This window comes from Oncorhynchus clarkii, chromosome 6 (genome assembly GCF_045791955.1).
Source record: "Oncorhynchus clarkii lewisi isolate Uvic-CL-2024 chromosome 6, UVic_Ocla_1.0, whole genome shotgun sequence".
In the NCBI taxonomy this organism is placed as follows: domain Eukaryota; kingdom Metazoa; phylum Chordata; class Actinopteri; order Salmoniformes; family Salmonidae; genus Oncorhynchus; species Oncorhynchus clarkii.
In genome coordinates, this window is record NC_092152.1 from 26,530,212 (window position 1) to 26,544,367 (window position 14,156).

Consider the following 14,156-nt stretch of genomic DNA (forward strand, 5'->3'; position numbering starts at 1 on the left):
TTTGACTGTAAATTAATATATCTGAAGACCATCTTTATGAACAATTAATATAAAAGGTGAAAGCGAAGACATTTTCCATCAACGCTTACTAGAAGTGGTTTCTGGAAACATTTATCTAGTTCTAGACATAAGTGTGCTGAATCCCTTAATTAAATAGCTATGACAATTTTATTTTCTTGATATTACAAAACACCATTGGAATGTTTATATTGTATTGTTAATCAAATACATAATTATGACATTTAGGGCCCACATTCAGTTTTGAACCACAAGTGCACAGGCAGGTATCAGTATAATGAAATCAAAACCACTCTAACCTCATTAAAACAGGTTATTGCAAGAGGGATTAATAATAAACATCATACATGACCATTTCAGTGCTGTTGGCACCCTTGACAGTACAAGGTAAATTCAGCATTGTTAAACACTGGATCTGGAAGTCCTAACTAGCCCCACATACTGTACATGTTCTCAGACCCCAGACTGGTAGTTCCAGACTGCTATCTCCCCATTGTCACTGCAGGAGACAAGGAGCCCAGCCTCCTTGGGGTTCCAGGCGATACAGTTGACATCCTGGGTGTGGGCCTTGGGTACATGGGCAGACAGGGAGAAAGCAGGCTGGTCTGGGTCAGCCGTCTCATCCTCCTTAAACACACGTACTCCGTCATCACCACATGCAGTCGCCAGGGCACCCGTCAGTGGACACCTGAGAACAACCAAAGAGTACTGACTTGGTGAATCTGGCTACATTTTAAAATATGTAAATCCATTCAAATATAACCTACCTTCCAAAAGTTTGGGGCCACTTAGAAATATCCTTGTTTTCCATGAAAACATACATGAGTTGCAAAAAGAATAGGAAATGTTGACAAGGTTATAAATAATAGTGTCCTTCAAATTTTGCTTTCGTTCAAAGAATCCTCCATTTGCAGCAATTACAGCCCTGCAGATCTTCAGCATTCTAGTTGTCAATTTTTGAGGTAATCTGAGGAAATTTCACCCCATGCTTCCTGAAGCACCTCCCACAAGTTGGACTGGCTTGATGGGCACTTCATTAAATAGTACGGTCAAGCTGATCCCACAGCAGCTCAATAGGGTTTAGATCCGGTGACTGTGCTGGCCAATCCATTAGACAGAATACCTGACACCTGACTGCTTCTTCCCTAAATAGTTCTTGCATAGTTTGGAGCTGTGCTTTGGGTCATTGTCCTGTTGTAGGTGGAAATTGGCTCCAATTAAGCAGCGTCCACAGGGTATGGCAAGGCGTTGCAAAATGGAGTGATAGCCTTCCTTCTTCAAGATCCATTTTACCCTGTACAAATCTCCCACTTTACCACCCCCAAAGCACTCCCAGACCATCACATTGCCTCCACCATGCTTGACAGATGGCGTCAAGTTCTGCATATCACGAATGTTCTTTGTGATTCGAACACCTCAAACTTAGATTTGTCTGTCCATAACACTTTTTTCCAATCTTCCTCTGTCCAGTGTCTGTTCTTTTGCCCATCTTAATTCTTTCTTTTTATTGGCCAGTCTGAGATATGGCTTTTTCTTTGCAATTGCCTAGAAGGGCAGCATCCCGGAGTCGCATCTTCACTGTTTACGTTGAGACTGGTGTTTTGTGGGTACTATTTAATGAAGCTGCCAGTTGAGGACTTGTGAGGCATCTGTTTCTCAAACTAGACACTATAATGTACTTGTCCTCTTGCTCAGATGTACACCAGGGCCTCCCACACTTTCTATTCTTGTTTGGGCCAGTTTGCACTGTTCTGTAAAGGGAGCAGTACACAACATTGTACGAGATCTTCAGTTTCTTGGCAGTTTCTTTGCAATTTCTCACGTAGAATAGCCTTCATTTCTCAGAACAAGAATAGACTGACGAGTTTCAGAAGAAAGTGCTTTGTTTCTGGCCATTTTGAGCCTGTAATCGAACCCACAAATGCTGATGCTCCAGATACTCAACTAGTCTAAAGGCCAGTTTTATTTTTTCTTTAAATCAGGACAACAGTTTTCAGCTGTGCTAACATAATTGAAATAGGGATTTCTAATGATCGATTAGATATTTAAAACAATAAACTTGGATTAGCTATCACAATGTGCCATTGGAACACAGGAGTGATGGTTGCTGATAACGGGCCTATGTAGATATTTAAAAAAAAAATTTTTTTTTACATTTGCAGTGTCCAGCTACAATAGTCATTTACAACATTAACAATGTCTACACTGTATTTCTGATCAATTTGATGTTATTTGAATGGCCAATTTTTTTTGCTTTTCTTTCAGAAACAAACATTTCTAAGTGACCCCAACTTTTGAACGTTAGTATATATTTCTATAAAGAGGACTCTCACCATGCAATATCATACACTGTCCGTCCATGAAACCCTGAAAGGGTACAAACACATTTCCAAGCCGCGTCAGTGCCTTCTGTAAAAAAAAAATATATATAATAAAAAAAGTTGTTTTTCCTGACCTTCCTTTTCACCACACCATCTATGGAGCATTGTGTGTATCTTTCTCACCCTGCCCACCTTCTGGCTGACATTCTTTCCAGATCTTTACAGTACAGTCATCACTGCAGGAGGCCAGTCGCTGGCCACTTGGGTCAAAGGTCAAACCCCAGACAGTGGAGGTGTGTCCTTCCAGGGTCGCCCTGCACTCCCAGTCATCATCCTCTTCTTTATAGACGCACACATTGTTGTCGTAGCTACATGAGGCGAGGAGCTGCGTAGAGAACATCACTTAGCTTTAGTGGGGTAGACAGTGAATGCAGAGTACAGAATACTGAAACGATTAGTCCAGAGAAGCCTTGCAATAGCAATGGGGTGTCATGAGATTATATAACATTGCTATTAGTACAAGGAGTGAAACAGCATATGAAATAGGCAGTACCTCCTGTGTTGGGTGCCAGACAACATGCTTGACATCCTGTGTATGAGAGTTTACCACACTCACACTCATTCTCATTCTCCTCATCCACTGAGAAGGAAAGAGATTGTGAGAGACTATTCAAAACTACATACAGAGAAACAGTTGAATGTTAATACTTGTTTCACATGATAGAAATACAAACACATTTTATTCCTATATTGATGCCGGACTAACCTTCCCAGATCCAGACGCTCTTGTCTCTACTACACGTGGCCAGCAAGTTACCGGATGGGGCCCAGGCCACACATTTGACCTCATTCTCATGTCCTTCCAACACAGTCAAGCACTGAAAGAAACAGAGACAGTGTGATGCTCTCAACTAGGGCCATATCTTACCATCACCATAAATGCATATACAGTAGTAAGCTGTTCACAGTGACCAGTCCCCTCACCTCAAAATCATCATTCTTCTTTTTCCAGATGCAGGTTGTGGCATCAAAGCTGGCTGAGGCCAGGTAGTTCCCACATGGGGACCACGCCACCTTTCTGACAGTTCTCTGGTGTCTATCCTGGAGCAAGGTCTTGCATTCCCAAGAGTCACCTACACAGATAATCAAATGGGGGTCATTTTTTCCAGTAGTATGCTACTGCAACCTACAATTTGTGGCGGTCTGGCATGTGGGCATTCCTGCATCCCCCCAAGCATCCCATTGGTTCCTGCATGAAACACCGGCAACACTGTGTGCTAACTACACTGAACAATATAAACGCAACGTAAAAAGTGTTGGTCCCATGTTTCATGAGCTGAAATAAAAGATCCCAGAAATGTTCCATAAGCGCAAAAAGTATTTCTCTCAAATTTTGTGCACAAATGTTTACATCCCTGTTAATGATTATTTCTCCTCTGCCAAGATATTCCATCTACCTGACAGGTGTGGCATACCAAGAAGCTGTATAAATATCATGATCATTACACAGGTGCATCTTGTGCTGGGCACAAAAACAGGTCACTCTAAAATGTGCAGTTTTGTCACAACACAATGCCACAGATGTCTCACGTTTTGAGAGAGCATGCAATTGGCATGCTGACAGCATGAATGTCCACCAGAACGTTTCCAGAGAATGTAATGTTCATGTATCTACCATAAGCCGCCTCCGTCATTTTAGAGAATTTGGCAGTACGACCAACACTTGCAAACCAAGTGTAGCCACACAGGCCAAGGATCTCCACATACAGCTTCTTCACCCAGCTTCCCTGAGAAACTGTGTCAGTGAAGCTCATCTGCACGCTCGTCGTCCTCATCATGGTCTTTACCTGACTGCAGTTCGGCATCATAAGCGACTTCAGTGGGCAAATGCATTTTTAATGGCCACTGGCACGCTGGAGAAGTGTGCTCTTCACGGATAAATCCCGGTTTCAACTGTACCGGACAGATGGCAGACGTATAGCATCGTGTGGGCGAGCGGTTTGCTGATGTCAACGTTGTTAACAGAGTGTCCCTTGGTAGCAGTGGGGTTATGGTATGGGAAGGTAAAGCTACGTACAACAAACACAATTGCATTTTATCGATGGCAATTTGAATACACAAAGATACCGTGATGAAATTGTGAGGCCCATTGTCGTGCCATTCATCCGCCACCACCACCTCATGTTTTAACATAATAATGCACAGCTCCATGTCACAAGGATCTGTACACAATTCCTGGAAGCTGAAAATGTCCCAGTTCTTCCGTGGCCTGCATACTCACCAGACATGTCATCCATTGAGCATGTTTGGGATGCTCTGGTTCAACAGCATGTTCCAGTTCCCACCAATATCCAGCAACTCCGCACCGTCATTGAAGAGGAGTGGGACAACATGCCACAGGCCACTAAAAGCCTGATCAACTCTATGTGAAGGTGATGTGTAGCGCTACATGAGACAAATGGTGCTCACACAAGATACTGACTGGTTTTCTGATCCATGCCCTTGTCTTTTTTTTAGGGTATCTGTATTCCCAGTCATGTGAAATCCATAGATTAGGGCCCAGTGAAGTTATTTCAATTGACTCATTTCTTTATATGAACTGTAACTCTGTAAAATATTTGAAATTGTTGCATGTTGCATTTCTATTTTTGTTCAGTGTAGTTTGCGACACAGTGTGCACAGCAAGCTATGCCTAACAAAATTATAAATGCAACATCAAATCAAAATCAAAATGTATTTGTCATATACACATGGTTAGCAGATGTTAATGCGAGTGTAGCAAAATGCTTGTGCTTCTAGTTCTGACAATGCAGAAATATCCAACGAGTAATCTAGCCTAACAATTTCAAAACAATTACCTTATACACACACACACACACACACACACACACACACAAGTGTAAAGGAATTAATAAGAATATGTACATAAAAATATATATGAATGAGTGATGGTATAGAACAGCATAGACAAGATGCAGTTGATGGTATAGAGTGCAGTATATACATATGAGATGAGTAATGTAGGGTATGTAAACATTATATTGAAGTGGCTAGTGATACATCAAGATGGCAAGATGCAGTAGATGGTATAGAGTACAATACATACATATGAGTAATGTAGGGTATGTAAACATTATATGAAGTGGCATTGTTTAACTTCTTGGTGACAGGGGGGCAGTATTGAGTAGCTTGGATGAATAAGGTGCCCAGAGTAAACTGCCTGCTACTCTGTCCCAGATGCAAATATATGCATTAGTAGTATTGGATAGAAAACACTCTGAAGTTTCTAAAACTGTTTGAATGTTGTCTGTGAGTATAACAGAACTCATATGGCAGGAGAAAACCTGAGACAAATCCAACCAGGAAGTGGGAAATCTGAGGTTTGTAGTTTCATTTAAGTGATTGCCTATCCAATATGCTGTGTCTATGGGGCCAGATTGCACTTCCCAAGGCTTCCAGCAGATGTCAACAGTCTTTAGAAAGTTGTTTAAGGCTTCTATTGTGGAAGGGTGTCGAATAAGAGCTGTTCCAACAAGTGGACTAGGCTGAGGCCAATCAGCTGTTTACTGCGCGCTCACGCCATTCCTTCTTTTTCCTCTGTAATGAATACGCTATTGTCCGGTTAGAATATTATTGAAGATTTATTATAAAAAGACCCTAAGGATTGATTGTAAACATTGTACGACATGTTTCTACAAACTGTAATGGAACACTTGACTTTTCATCTGGATTTTGCGCTCGCGCATTGTGCCTTTGGAATAGTGAACTAAACACGCGAACAAAACGGGAGGTATTTGGACATAAATATGGACGTAATCGAACAAAACAAACATTTCTTGTGGAAGTCCTGGGAGTGTATTCCGACGAAGATCAGCAAAGGTAAGTGAAGATTTATAATGCTATTTATGACTTTTGTTGACTCCACAATTTGGCGGGTAACTGTATGGCTTGCTTTTGTGGCTCAACGCTGTTCTCAGATTATTGAACATTGTGCTTTTGCTGTAAAGCTTTTTTGAAATCTGACACAGCGGTTGCATTAAGAACAAGTTTATCTTTAATTCTATGTAAAACATGTATCTTTCATCAAAGTTTATGATGAGTATTTGTTATTTGATGTGGCTCTCTGCAATTTCTCCGGATGTTTTGGAGGCATTTCTAAACATGGCGCCAATGTAAACTGAGGTTTTTGGATATAAATATGAACTCGATCGAACAAAAAATACATGTATTGTGTAACATTGAGTCCTGGGAGTGTCATCTGATGAAGATTGTCAAAGGTTAGTGATTCATTTGATCTAGATTTCTGCTTTTTGTGACACCTCTCTTTGGTTGGAAAATGGCTGAATGCTTTCTGTGACTAGTTGCTGACCTAACATAATGATATGTTCTGCTTTCGCCGAAAAGCCTTTTTGAAATCAGACACTGTGGTTGGATTAACGAGAAGTGTATATTTTAAAATGGTGTAAAATACTTGTATGGTTGAGTAATTTTAATTATGAGATTTCTGTTGTTTTTAATTTGGCGCCCTGCAATTTCACTGGCTGTTGGCGAGGTGGGACGCTAGCGTCCCGAACGATCCCAGAGAGGTTAAAGTGGCTGGTGATACATTTATTACATCAATTTTTCCATTATCAAAGTGGCTGGAGTGGAGTCAGTATTTTGGCAGCAGCCACTCAATGTTAGTGATGGCTGTTTAACAATCTGATGGCCTTGAGATAGAAGCTGTTTTTCAGTCTCTCGGTCCCTGCTTTGATGCACCTGTACTGACCTAGCCTTCTGGATGATAGCGGGGTGAATAGGCAGTGGCTCGGGTGGTTGTTGTCCTTGATGATCTTTTTGGCCTTCCTGTGACATCGGGTGGTGTAGGTGTCCTGGAGGGCAGGTAGTTTGCCCCCGGTGATGCATTGCGCAGACCTCACTACCCTCTGGAGAGCCGTAGGGTTATGGACTAAGCAGTTGCCGTACCAGGCGGTGATACAGCCCGACAGGATGCTCTCGATTGTACATCTGTAAAAGTTTGAGTGTTTTTGGTGACAAGCCAAATTTCTTCAGCCTCCTGAGGTTGAAGAGGTGCTGCTGCGCCGCCTTCACCACGCTGTCTGTGTGGTTGGACCATTTCAGTTTGGACCATTTCCATTTCAGTTTGTCCGTATTTTCCTCAAAGTGAGCAAAGAAGTTGTTTAGTCTGTCTGGGAGCAAGACATCCTGGTCCGCGACGGGGCTGGTTTTCCTTTTATAGTCCGTGATTGACTGTAGACCCTGCCACATACCTCTAGTCTCTGAGCCGTTGAATATCGACTCTACTTTGTCGACACTGACGCTTAGCTTGTTTGATTGCCTTGCGGAGGGAATAGCTACACTGTTTGTATTCAGTCATGTTTCCGGTCACCTTGCCCTGATTAAAAGCAGTGGTTCGCACTTTCAGTTTTGCGCGAATGCTGCCATCAATCCACTGTTTCTGGTTTGGGAATGTTTTAATAGATGCTGTGGGTACGACATCGCCGATGAACTTGCTAATAAACCCACTCACCGAATCAGCGTATTCGTCAATGTTGTTGTTCGCCGCAATGCGGAACATATCCCAGTCCACGTGATCGAAGCAATCTTGAAGCGTGGAATCCGATTGGTCGAACCAGCGTTGAACAGACCTGAGTGCAGGAGCTTCCTGTTTTAGTTTCTGTCTATAGGCTGGAAGCAACAAAATGGGAGTCGTGGTCAGCTTTTCCAAAAGGAGGGCGGGGGAGAACCTTATATGCGCTGCGGAAGTTAGAATAACAATGATCTAAGGTTTTGCCAGCCCTGTTTGCGCAATCGATATGCTGATAGAATTTAGGGAGCCTTGTTTTCAAAGACTTTACCGAGTTACAGTTCATATAAGGAAATCACTCAATTGAAATAAATGAATAGGGCAGACTGGAGGTTATTGTACTAGCTAGCTTGATAGTTAGCGACACCGCGTGCCAGCTAGATTGCTAGCACACTGTCGCTCCATGTGCTAGCTAGCCTGCTAGTTAACTAACACACGGTGACACTCCCGTCTAATGTGTACCGGAGTCTTCCTAAGGACTAGATGGCTAAACTAGCAGACTGTCCACTGGCGTACGGCTAGATAGATAACGTTGTCGCCACCGATCCTACTTATGATGGTTTATCAGTGGCTGGCATCCAACATTATTGTGCATTAATGCCACCTACTGTACTGAAGGGCATTGGCATCCTGCCTGTCCCTAACTTAAAACTAGAATGTAACTTTTTGAACGACCAGAACAAATTCACATAGAAATATAGATCTTTCATTCTCATTTAAATCAAGTCTAAGAAGCGGTAGATCTGTTAAATGTGCTTAAGTTTGGTTTTGTAGACCAACTTCAAACAGTTGAAAATACAATATATGTGGATTTGGAAAACATTTCACAAAGGTTTAGATGGTACAATGACTGCTTGTTTTGTCACAAACCTAAATTAGGCGAACAATCAGAATTGTGGCAACCAGGAAATGGCGGAGCGATTTCTGCAATGTGGATCTTTAAAAACAATTTAAATATAAAGAGGTGCCTGCTAATGCAGAAATGCCCACATGCAGGAACGCCCCCTTCAAATGTTTGTTTTGTTTCCGCGGGCACATGCTGCTTTTAATGTTAATTTCACAGCGGATTTGTCGTATTTACCTTCCCTTCCCCATATCCGAATGGCTCGGTCACCACCGCATGATGCCAGCAATGTGCCTTTGGGGTTCCATGCCACATACCAACAGCGGGAATCTGGATGCGCATTGAATTTCTGCAGAAGGGCCACAGTGTCGTTCATTGCTAGCAAGCTGCTATCTAGCTAGTGACTTGTTATTGGCAACTGATAATGCTGCTACCAAAACAGCAAGCTAGTCGTAGCTATGCAAACGTCATACACATAAACAAGGAAGACAGCTAATATCCACTTCAAATACGAGGTTTGTATATGGTATTTGTAAATACATTTCGCAACTAACGTTTTACCGAAAATACTCCATCAATGTGCTACTTTCTCTTCCTCTCCGTAGGTAAGTGCTGCCAATCTAAAGTCCATTCGGCTCATTACTGCCACTATCAGTACACGATGATCATTGCATGTTTTATGGACACGTTGTACCAAATGGCCAAAGTGTAACTGCAGAATATCCCAGTAGGTGGCGGTATTAACAACAAATGTACCTTGGTCTGGTGTAACATTAAATCTAAAAAGAAGAAGTGATGATGAACAAGGAAACAATTTTACAGGAAGATAGCTAGTTACTTGGCTGCCTTTTGTTTTTAGCGTAATATCGTTAGTATGCTTCCTCCTTTGGGCGTTTTAGATTACTTGAACAGATTGTGAGTATCATGTCTTCAGATTTGATATATTATGGGTGTCAGTTCACGTTACAATTTGTTTGAAGTAAATCAACTAGGATTTTAGACTGCTAGCTAGCTTCTGCTGCTAACAGGCCTACGTCGAGGTCTGAGCTTTGTAGCTAGCTAGACTGAAAATTATTGTTCAATTTGTTTTGTTGTTGAGTAATTTAGCTAAGAGATTACGCATTGTGAATAGACTTAAACCTATTTATTTGACACATTGTTACCAGTTGACCTACACTAACGTTATCGGTTTTAGTTAAGTTAGCTGATAATTTCACAGACAGAAGGACGCTTTGTCAAAACAAAAGCTGTCTGTCATTTGAAGACTGACTTAGCATAGCTATAAATCAGGCACTGACTCCTGGTTGACGGCCAAGTGGGAATTGGATGACAATGTATGCACCACCGGGTACCACTGTCCCCGGAAACCGGCGAAGGAGAGGGGGTACTGCACTGCCCAAGCAGCCAGAGCGAAGCCTGGCATCTGCCCTCCCCGGAGCACTGTCCATCACGGCTCTATGTACGGCCTTGGCCGAACCAGCTTGGGTCCGAGTTCATGGAGGGACGTGTCCCAAGCAGGAGCTTGGAGTGGCTGATGTCCTGGGATACATTGACCCAAAACTCCTGGAGGGTAAGTAATGATTTTGCCAACAGTGGCTCAAAGCACCTACTTACTACCTGTGGTTTGTGTTAACTATCACCAACTTCTTCTTCAGATTATTGTGTGAACTCCCAGACCATCTTGCTGCTAAGGGTCATTGCTGCCTTCTGCTTCCTGGGCATCCTATGCAGCTTGATAGCTTTCCTTTTGGATGTCTTTGGGCCCAAGCACCCTGCCCTCAAGATCACCCGCAGATACGCATTTGCCCACATTCTCACAGGTATGAATGGATTTGGGCTGTGGACAAGAGAGGAAATTAGCGATTCAGCTAAAGTGTAACAGCGATTTCAAGGCAAAGTATAAACTAGGGCTGGTATGATACCAGTATGGCAATATTTTTCCCATGGCAAAAATGGAAACACAAAGCAAACTTGGTCCTTTAAAAACCTGCTGTATGTAAATATTGTGTGCTATAGCTTGGAAAATAAATACATGTGACTCTGGATGACATATTGATGTTTGTTTCCAACGTTAGGGCTGTTTTGCTAAATAAGTTCAAAATAAATGGTTTTGTTTCTCTGCCACGATACTAATGAGTATCACAATACTGGCCCTAGTAGAAACAATGGAAATAAAATAATCCCTTTCCTTTTTCCCCTGCCTGCTCTTTCTTTTTATGGTTTTAGTGCTGCAGTGTGCCACAGTAATCGGGTTCTGCTACTGGGCCTCAGAGCTCATCTTGTCGCTACAGCAGCAGCATAAGAAGTACCACGGATCACTCATCTATGTCACGTTTGCCATTAGCTTCTACCTGGTGGCGGGGGCTGGCGGCGCCTCCATTCTGGCCACAGCTGCCAACCTGCTGCGCCACTACCCCACAGAGGAGGAGGAGCAGGCTCTAGAGCTTCTCTCAGAGATGGAGGAGAGCAGTGAAACATATCCTGCCGATTATGACATTGCCAACCAGTTCCAGCCGCCTCCTGCATACACGCCTTAATGTAGCCAGCCCGGCCACTTCTTTCTCTTACATCCATGCTTCTCTATGAGCACGTCTATTGGCCTTGTCTCAAACACCTACAGATATGTGATCCAAAAACTGTACCCAATGGATATTCTCTGCAAATACTCTGCTTTCTATAATCAACATCAACACAAATGGACACACTTATTTCTTGATTGTGGGTGCTTGAGTGCATGAAAGCTTCCTTTTACGGTGGCAGAGATTCAATACTTGATTCGTGTTTTCACCACTGAAGCTTGGCTTTTAGGAATTTGCATGTATATGTCATTAAGGACTTGACCCTTACATGTAAAGCAAGAGAAACTGGCAATATATGGGGTGTTATTTTAAGAACTGTTGTACGGTTTGGGTCTACACCTGGTTTATTGAATGATCAGATATGGCGTGAGACTCAACATAGTGTATGACAGTGTTTTAAGTCATGGCTTAACAAAGGTCAAGTTCGGAAGTTTGGGCTTTCGACAGTGTGGCAGTAGTATTGGGCATTGGTTTGAAGTGTTAAATGACCGCTTAACATCGATCATTTGAGTGAACTCTTTGACTTGCCTGCCATGTGATTATAATTGGACATTTTATCAGTTAAACCTGAAAGGCACCGAGGTTAAACACACTGAATTTTAGACATTTATTTCTCAATTGAAATGGACCATTATTTATTAACTGTCTGTCCCTGCCTGGTGTGGTAACTTTTTTTTATGTGAATGCAAGGCACTGTTTTGCATTTCATTTAGTCTTAACAGTTGTGCAGTTCTGAACTTGGAAGTCAATAGGTTTTCCATATTAAGTAAGATTGGTTAGTCACAGTAGTAGTAAAAATAGTTATTTTACATAAACATGGCCAGTGATTGAGGCCCAAATTGTTATGAAAGTAATTAATGGAAAGCCATGAGAAATGTAAAGTTTCTCATGGTTTTGAAATGTACGTTATTCACATTTTTCAGATGTTGGACAAATAGAGGAACATTATTTTCTGGCAAAAAGGGTAGTATGCCATTGTAGATGTAGACTCATCCTCTGTCCACAATGCATTGGTCATTTCATAAATTCAGTAATTTCACTCAAATGTATCCAACTGAATGACAACTTTTATTTGTACTTTGTGATAACTCAAGTTAAGTAATGTGTGTTGTCTGTGCATGAGTTCTTCCCCCTGATCCTCAGGATTGTGAGAATCTTATTGAAATCTTTTGGGATGGAATACTTCACACAAGTAATCTCAACTTGTGTTAGGATTCAGCCTTTTTTTCATGTGAATAATAATCTAGTTGTACAAGTGATTTGTTGCTCTATTGTTTATTTTGATATTGTTTCTTTTATTTTAGCCTTTCTGCTTTACTTTTCATAAGTGTGTAGAAATGTTAAGTAAAATATTGTGGACAGTTTATATATAAAGCTGGTCGTATTCTAAATAAAAAATAAATGTCCAATTTTGTTTTAACTAATTGCATTCAATCTTAGAACTAAAAATGAAGAGATTCATTCCAAAACGTCCTATTTTGTATGTATGCAGTTTCAGAAATGTTGGCCAATTAGCATTTTTTGGTTTAAAGAGCTTATGAAAGAGATTGGTGTATATTTTTCCCATATTATTATTATTATTAAACAAATACATTTCACTAAATGGTTTCATTTCAGAGGGACAATTTTTGCAAAATTATATATGTCCAGAGAAAAAAGTGCTGTAAGGTTTTACAGTCAAATGTTTTAATAAAGAACTATGCAATTTAATAATACAATAATATGATACAGTAATATGAGATCTGTATGTAAAATATACAAGATATGAACATTCCATTCCAGCTAAACAATGGATCTAAGCTATAGTGTTTTGCGACAAAACCAATTTTTTATACACACATCTGGAATCAGTGTTGTGGAAACTACTCTGAATAAATAGTTTACCAAGCTACCAATTACTTCATACAGGAAGAAGGTAAGCTACACTAAAGCTACTCTTAAGAAAAATAGTTTACTTAACTAAAGTTAGTTAGAAAAAAATCTAATAAAATATATTTATATAACCCTTCGTACATCAGCTGATATCTCAGCTGATGTACAGAAACCCAGCCTAAAACCCCAAACAGCAAGCAATGCAGGTGTAGAAGCACGGTGGCTAGGAAAAACTCCCTAGAAAGGCCAAAACCTAGGAAGAAACCTAGAGAGGAACCAGGCTATGAGGGGTGGCCAGTCCTCTTCTGGCTGTGCCGAGTGGTAGATTATAACAGAACATGGCCAAGATGTTCAAATGTTCATAAATGACCAGCATGGTCAAATAATAATAATCACAGGAGTAAATGTCAGTTGGCTTTTCATAGCCGATCATTAAGAGTATCTTTGCCGCTCCTGCTGTCTCTAGAGAGTTGAAAACAGCAGGTCTGGGACAGGGAACAGGTCAGGATTCCATAGCCACAGGCAGAACAGTTGAAACTGGAGTAGCAGCACGACCAGGTGGACTGGGGACAGCAAGGAGTCCTCATGCCAGGTAGTCCTGAGGCATGGTCCTAGGGCTCAGGTCCTCCGAGAGAGAGAAGTAGAGAATTAGAGAGAGCATACTTAAATTCACACAGGACACCGGATAAGACAGGAGAAGTACTCCAGATATAACAAACTGACCCTAGCCCCCCGACACATAAACTACTGCAGCATAAATACTAGAGGCTGAGACAGGAGGGTCAGGAGATACTGTGGCCCCATCCGATGATACCCCTGGAAAGGGCCAAACAGGAAGGATATAACCCCACCCACTTTGCCAAAGCACAGCCCCCACACCACTAGAGGGATATCTTCAACCACCAACTTACCATCCTGAGGCCAAGTACAGCCCA

The 14,156-nt window shown here is 41.6% G+C and overlaps 2 protein-coding genes across 2 annotated transcripts; one reads left to right on the forward strand and one right to left on the reverse strand.

Annotated features, from left to right (window-relative positions):
• LOC139410874 (probable cytosolic iron-sulfur protein assembly protein ciao1-B) lies at positions 1–9,196 on the reverse strand. The gene is given in 8 exon segments (XM_071156489.1): positions 1–706; positions 2,352–2,427; positions 2,532–2,724; positions 2,893–2,953; positions 2,955–2,979; positions 3,106–3,217; positions 3,324–3,472; positions 9,008–9,196. Coding segments are annotated over 8 exon segments (990 nt in total). The 5' UTR covers positions 9,147–9,196; the 3' UTR covers positions 1–471.
• Positions 8,921–12,758, forward strand: LOC139410875 (transmembrane protein 127). Its single transcript, XM_071156490.1, has 4 exons — positions 8,921–9,285; positions 9,376–10,340; positions 10,426–10,590; positions 10,997–12,758. Exons 2-4 carry the CDS (start codon positions 10,097–10,099, stop codon positions 11,305–11,307), a joined length of 720 nt encoding a protein of 239 aa, XP_071012591.1. The 5' UTR covers positions 8,921–9,285; positions 9,376–10,096; the 3' UTR covers positions 11,308–12,758.
• The last annotated feature ends 1,398 nt before the right edge of the window (positions 12,759–14,156 follow it).